Raw genomic sequence first — 7,491 nt, 5'->3', positions numbered from 1 at the left:
CATGGCAGCTATATCTAAATATAGTCCGATCTGCACCATTTTTGGGTCAGATGTCGGGAGGTTTAAAATAACCCACTGTTTTTTGATTTCAGCGAAATCGGATAATAAAAAAAGCTTTTATGAGCTTCAGACCCTTTATCGGGAGATCGGTCTATATGGCAGCTATATCTAAATATAGTCTGATCTGAACGATATTGAGGTCGGACGTCACGAGGCTAAAAATAACTCACTGTTTCAAATTTCAGCGATTTCGGTTAAAAAATAAAGTTTTCATGGGCTACAGACCCTTTATCGGGAGATCGGTCCATATAGCAGCTATATCTAAATATGGAACGATCTAATCCATATTTAGGTCAGGTGTCGGGAGGCTTAAAATAACTCACTGTATTTAATTTCAGCGAAATCGGTTAATAAAAAAAGCTTTTATGGGCTTCAAACCCTTTATCTGGAGATCGGTCTATATGACAGCTATATCTAAATATAGTCCGATCTGAACCATATTTGGGTCCTATATTAAGAGGCTTAAAACTACTCACCGTTTTAAATTTTAGCAAAAATGGGAAATAAATAAGGTTTTTATTGGCTTCAGACCCTTCAACGGCAGATCGGTCTATATGGCAGCTATATCTAAATATAGTCCGATCTGAACCATATTTAGGTCAGATATCGGGAGGCTTAAAATAACCTGCTGGTTTTAATTTCAGCGAAATCGGATAATAAAAAAAGCTTTTATGGGCTTCAGACCCTTTATCGTGAGATCGGTCTATATGGCAGCTATATCTAAATATAGTCTGATCTGAACGATATTTAGATCGGACGTCACGAGGCTAAAAATAACTCACTGTTTCAAATTTCAGCGATTTCGGTTAAAAAATAAAGTTTTCATGGGCTTCAGACCCTTTATCGGGAGATCGGTCTATATAGCAGCTATATCTAAATATGGACCGATCTAATCCATATTTAGGTCAGATGTCGGGAGGCTTAAAATAACTCACTGTATTTAATTTCAGCGAAATCGGTTAATAAAAAAAGTTTTTATGGGCTTCAAACCCTTTATCTGGAGATCGGTCTATGTGACAGCTATATCTAAATATAGTCCGATCTGAACCATATTTGGGTCCTATACTAAGAGGCCTAAACCTACTCACCGTTTCAAATTTCAGCGAAATCGGGTAATAAATAAGGCTTTTATTGGCTTCAGACCCTTTAACGACAGATCGGTCTATATGACAGCTATATCTAAATATAGTCCGATCTGTACCATATTTGGGTCGAATGTCGGGAGGCTTAAAATAACCCACTGTTAATAAAAAAAGCTTTTATGGTCTTCAGACCCTTTATCGGGAGATCGCTCTATATGGTAGCTATATCTAAATATATATATATGCCTTAAGCAACTCTATGTTTAAAATTTCAGCAAAATCGGATGAAAAATAAAGTTTTTATGGTCCAATATAGCAGCTATATTCAAATATAGTCCGATTTGGCCCGTTCAAAAACTTAACCAGCGTGCATCAAAAAGTCGTATCTGTGCCAAATTTCAGCTCTATATATAAATTTTTTAAGGCTGTAGAGTGATTGCAACAGAGGAATGGACAGACAGACAAACGGATATCGTTAAATCGTCTTAGAATTTTACGAAGATCTGAAATATATGTACTTTGTAGGGTCGGAAATTGATATTTCGATGTGTTGCAAACGGAATGACAAAATGAATATACCCCTATCCTACGGTGGTGGGTATGAAAAGATAACAACCGAACTTTGAATACCCATCATCATGAATGTATAGATACCTAATACAACCTAGTTGGTAGGTAAAGGTCTAGTTGGTAGGATATGCTAATATTGTACTATCTAGACCATATTCGGCATATACAAACTTCGCCTTTTTTATACCCACCACCATTGGTCGGGGATATACTAATCTAGTAATTCCGTTTGTAACACCTCGAAATATTCGATAAAGTATACATATATTCTTGATCTTCTCGAAGTTCTGAGTCGATCTAGCCATGCCCGTCCGTCCGTCAGTCGAAATCACGATAGCGGGTTTCAACTGAACTGAACATAGTCCTAATCGGACCAAATTTGGATATTGCTGCTTTATAGACTGATTTTCAGATTTAGGGTCTTAAACCCATAAAAAGTCGCACTTGAAATTTCCTCAGAATTTAGAGCAGTAAGTTGGACTAGATTTTTCGTTGTCCAAATCAAAATTTGGTCCAGATCGGACCATTCATTGATATACATTTGGAACATGGAGATGCACTAGACCACCCGATATCCAAAACGGATATAGCTGCCATATGGACCGATCTGGAATTTTAAGCCTTTTATGCACTTCTCGGTACCTGAATCGAACGTTCGGCACTTGCGTTTTTACTAGTTGTTTAAAATCTTGTTAGGTATATGCTTAAGAAGTAAAGTCGGATGATCTGTTTATATAGGGCAAGGTGTGTATAAGAAGAAACTTTAACAAGTAAAAAGGCGTTAAGTAACACGTATGTCAAAAATCTCTGTGTCAAATTTCAGTGAAATCGGATTATAGATTCGACTTTCATGGGGCCAAGACTTTAAATCGAGATATCGGTCTATATGGCAGATATATCCAAATCTGGGCCATTCTGACCTAAATTGAAGAGGGATATCGAAGGGCCTAACGTAACTAACTGATCCAAATTTCAGCAAAATCGGATGATAAATGTGGCTTTTATGGGCCTAAGACCATAAATCGGCGGATCGGTCTATATGGGGGCTATTTGAAGATATAGTCCGATATAGCCCATCTTCGAACTTAACCTGCTTATGGCCAAAAAAAAAGAATCTGTTCAATGTTTCAGCTCAATAGCTCTATTTTTAAAGACTGTAGCGTAATTTCAACAGTCAGACGGGCAGGCGGACGGACATGGCTAGATTTTTACGCTGATCAAGAATATATATACTTTATAGGGTGGGAAATGGATATTTCGATGTGTTGCAAACAGAATGACAAAATGAATATACCTCCATCCTTTGGTGGTGGATATGAAAATAGTCAATTTAAAGGAAAAGGAGCAGAAGCGGGAGAAAAAAATTGCCAGTTCAGAGCGTGGAGCGGTGCCGAATTTGTTGGTTTTACCAGAGAGGGAGTGGAGCGGATCATAGGTACCCGCTCCGGATCCCTTATCCTAGTCAGTCACGTAGATTAAAAATGCCGAGGTCGGAATGGAGCCACAATGAAGATGGAATGGATACCCAGACATAAGGATAACCTCGAAGAAATTTTAAAGCGTCATGAAATTTTCATACTGACAAGCAAAACAACCCAGCACCGAGGGATGAGAGTATAGAGAGTATCATTCCGTTGAAAAATAGAGTTATGATACTTACCAATGAGGATAGCATATCGTGCATAACGATATCTGTTATGCTTTTCAGCACATTCCAACGGTTTAACAGCAATAAGCCCGTTTTCATCTTCAGTACGTTTAAAACAATATTGCGGTACGTGGTCGAGTTTCTGTAAAGTTAAACGAAAAAAAATTAAATATCATTTAAGATTTTAGAGAAATATCAGTAAGGAAAGACTGAATGAATGCCACTCTGGGCTTATTTTCTAATAGTGCGTATATTCACTGTGGATGAACTGATGTATGCACCCATCCTAAGACCCATGCAGAAACACGATTTCGACTATAACATTCAGCTGCCGGCATGATTTTGCTCTCGAAGTAGTAAAAAGAAGTAAAAGCGTGCAAAGTTTGGCCGGGCCGAATCTTGAGAATCCACCACAATGGATTCAGCTAAAAATGTATGTAAAATAAATTTAGTTGAAGGGCATAATTTTATTCTACATACCCAACTGCTGTCAAACCAGCAAAAATTAAATCTTCTAGTAACAGAACAGAGAGCTATACCGATTTGGACCGTACTTGGTATAGTTGTAATAACAATTCACTATATGCAAAATTTTAGCTAAATCGAACAAAAATTGCGCTTTCCAGGGGCTAAAGATATCAAATTCACAGATAATTTTGGAAAACAACAACTTTGGTCGAAAAAACAATTACGAAAATTGTTAATTTTCCTGCAACAATTTGTTTTGTATCTTAACAATCCAAAGTACAAATTTGTTGTTGAAAGGCACTCTTTGCAAGCCAACATATAACAACAACAACAATATATCCATAAGCAAGGCAAAAAACCATCTAACCAGCCAACGCATGTGCTTTGCTTCGGTTGGTGGTGTTTTTGTTTTCTTTGTTAGGGCTCGCGCTGCTTTGTCTCTTTAATTTAGTCCTGCTCTCGGGTTTTCCTCTGTCACTCTCTACTATTACTCTTAAAAACAAATTTTAACAATTTTGGTGCCGCAGAGTATTGAACTCATTATCTCATGTTTGGTAGTGTTGCACGCATCCTCTAAAGAATTTGTTGAAAATCAACAAAATTTCAATAATTTTGTCTGTCAAGTCTCTAGTAGAGACTTACTTACGTACTTCAACAAATAATGTCTTCGATGCAATGCTACAATTTTTTGAGAATTTAAAGTTTCACATACAAATATGGGTTTTTCTAAGAGATATTTTTTTCTGTGTTAGGAAATCGGTTTATATAAAAGCTAAATCAGGTTATATACCGACTTGGAGCGTACTTGGAATAATGATGGAAGTCGTAAAAAAACACTATGTGCAAAATTTTATCCAAATCGGATAAAAAATTGCTGCTTGTAAGGGCTCCAGTGGTCATATCGGGAGATCGGTTTATATGGGAGCTATAACAGGTTATTGACCGATTTGGACCGTACTTGTCGCAGTTGTTGGACGTTATAACATAACACTTTGTGCAAATTTTAAGCCACATCGGACATAAATTGCTCCCCTGGAAGCGCTCTAGAAGTCAAATCAGAAGATTGGTTTGTGCGAAAAGTTGTTTAGAACTACGTCGAAATTTCCACACTGACGCTGAATAACTTGGATGTACCGGTAACCGAGTACCTGTGACCGCCAGCGTCATTGCATTTCTTCAGCAATATTGCAGCAATTTCGTCGGAATCCTGCGCATTCCATGAATGGACGTTGCTTTTGAGGTTTGTTATTTCGACCGCAAATTTGTCATAGTAGGTCATCGGTTCGGAAACGATGAATGGCTCTCCTTATCGCACAAACAGCTTAATCCTTTTGAGATTCTGTAGTCTGAATCTAGGGTTTTTAGAGTTGAAATGACGAATTTCACTGGTAAAGACCTCACCAGAGGTATTCACATTTTCCTAGATATTCTCATGCGAAGGTTTGGTTTTTATACCCACCACCGTAGGATGGGGGTATATTAATTTTGTCATTCCGTTTGCAACACATCGAAATATCCATTTCCGGCCCTATTAAATATATATATTCTTGATCAGCGTAAAAATCTAATCCATGTCCGTCCGTCTGTCTGTTGAAATCACAATACAGTCCTTAAAAATAGAGATATTGAGCTGAAACTTTGCACAGATTCTTGTAATTTGCCATAAGCAGGTTACGTTCGAAGATGGGCTATATCAGACTATATATTGATATAGCCCCCATATAGATCGGTCCACCGATTTAGGGTCTTAGGCCCATAAAAGCCACATTTATTATCCGATTTGGCTGAAATTTGAGACAGTGAGTTGTGTTAGGGCCTTCGACATCTTTCGTCAATTTGGCTCGGATCGGTCCAGATTTGGATATAACAGCCATAAAGGCCGATCCTCAGATTTAGGGTTTTGGGCCCATAAAAGGCGCATTTATTGTCCAATATCGCCGAAATTTGGGATAGTGAGTTGTGTTAGGCTCTTCGACATTTTTCTACAACCTGGACCGATTTGGTCCAGATTTGGATAAACTGCCACATAGACCGATATTTCAATCCGATTTGAAATTTGAGACAGTGACTTATGTTAGGCTTTTCAACATCCGTGTCGTATATGGTGCAGATAGGTTTATTTTTAGATATAGCTGCTAAAAAGAGTAATATTAGTATTTGGTCCAAATCAGAACATATTTTTTCACCGGATTTTGACGAAAGGTAGTTTACACACATACGCGAGGTGGTGGGTATCCAAAGTTAACGCCTTTTTACTTGTTTGTCTTATCAATAACTAGTTACAAGCTTCAACGGCTTTAGCCATAAGTTCTGCTAATGTTCATTGAGTTGAACATTCAACTCTGTTTCAAATGTCGTCAAAATCGGCTGAAAAATTCTCGTTTTATGAGCTCAATACTCTATTTCGGGAGATCGGTCTATATGGCAGCTATATCCAAATATGATCCGATCTGGACGAAATTCAACAAAAAGGTTTAGAGGGGTGCCGGAATTCGTTGTGGGGGATGAAAAATCCCCCTTTTATAGGCTCATTATATAGGGTATATAGGGCAGCTACATCCAAATATGGTCTGGACAAAAATCCGATTTTATGAAATCAGGGTCAGGTCAGGTTTATATACAAAGAATAGGAAATCATTAAACATTTTTGGAATAATGTTTTTAAAACCAACATATCTGCAAAATTATAAATACCCAGCTTTTGGGTATAAATGGGTAAATACCCATTCGGGTAAATACCCATTAACCATTGTCCACCTCTACCCATTTGCAATCCCGAACGGCCTACATCAATGGTAGGTATCTGTGCAAAATTTCATGTGGCCAACTTTACGCGTTCGACCATTATCGTGATTTCGACAGACGGGGGGATGGACGGACGAGTCAGAATGTCGAGACGATCAAGAATATATATACTTTATGGGGTCTTAAATCACTATTTCGAGGTGTTACAAATGGAATGGCAGGATTAGTATACCCCCATCCCATGGTGGTGGGTATAAAAACAGACACAACCTTTACTTATTTCATTTTCATCACACAGTCTTAAACAAATAAATCAACCAACATCTTCTTTCAACTCACTTTGGGCGAGCGTTGATATCCAATATGCCACATTGAGTGCACATCTTTCGCTTTCAGACATGGCGTACTGATGTCATGCCAAAATTGTAATAAAAGATTCATAAATCTTTGGTCGCCTTTGAAGGCACTCAGTTTTGTTTCATAAGAGAAATTAAAATACTTTCTTATCAATTCACATCTTTTTATATTCACACGATAGAAATCCGTAGAATTACAGCATTGACCTATACAAAAGGCTTCATCGCTGCGACAAATGTCATGTGACGTTACCACAATTCCAAAAAACCAGACAAATGTAAGCAGCTGAAGTAAAGCCATTTCTATTATGATTTTGTATCGTGTTAAAGAACGCGATATCAGAGCCTGTAGTAGTCCAAATGAGTTCTTACGACTAAATGTGTCAATGAAAAAATTGTCATTTAACTAAAGTAAATCTGACGCGTTTCCGTAGCCACAAGAACCACAATTGTTGCCGTACAAACCACATAGAAAACAATGCTGAAACATGCAGATATGTATTTTTGGTTTTGAAGTAAAAGCGTTTTATTTTTAATTGATTTACTTTTAATACTCTTCGCC

The 7,491-nt window shown here is 37.6% G+C and overlaps 1 protein-coding gene across 1 annotated transcript; it reads right to left on the bottom strand.

Moving 5' to 3' along the window:
- Window positions 1-3,285: 3,285 nt before the first annotated feature.
- Window positions 3,286-7,283, bottom strand: LOC131997706 (uncharacterized). The gene is made up of 3 exons (XM_059369048.1): window positions 6,913-7,283; window positions 3,373-3,502; window positions 3,286-3,290 (listed from the first exon to the last, which is right to left on the bottom strand). Exons 1-3 carry the CDS (start codon window positions 7,228-7,230, stop codon window positions 3,286-3,288), a joined length of 453 nt encoding a protein of 150 aa, XP_059225031.1. The 5' UTR covers window positions 7,231-7,283.
- Between the last annotated feature and the right edge of the window lie 208 nt (window positions 7,284-7,491).

This window comes from Stomoxys calcitrans, chromosome 1 (genome assembly GCF_963082655.1).
Source record: "Stomoxys calcitrans chromosome 1, idStoCalc2.1, whole genome shotgun sequence".
NCBI lineage: Eukaryota > Metazoa > Arthropoda > Insecta > Diptera > Muscidae > Stomoxys > Stomoxys calcitrans.
Note: the sequence above shows the minus strand (reverse complement) of the source record. Positions and strands in the feature narration are given on the sequence as shown.

What these genes read in the sequence shown, in the direction of transcription:
- LOC131997706 (XM_059369048.1), bottom strand. Translation starts at nt 7,230, where the DNA reads ATGGCTTTACTTCAGCTGCTTACATTTGTCTGGTTTTTTGGAATTGTG. An exon ending in GATATCAACGCTCGCCCAAA is followed by an intron (nt 3,503 to 6,912) that starts GTGAGTTGAAAG and finishes TTAACTTTACAG; the next exon opens with AAACTCGACCACGTACCGCA.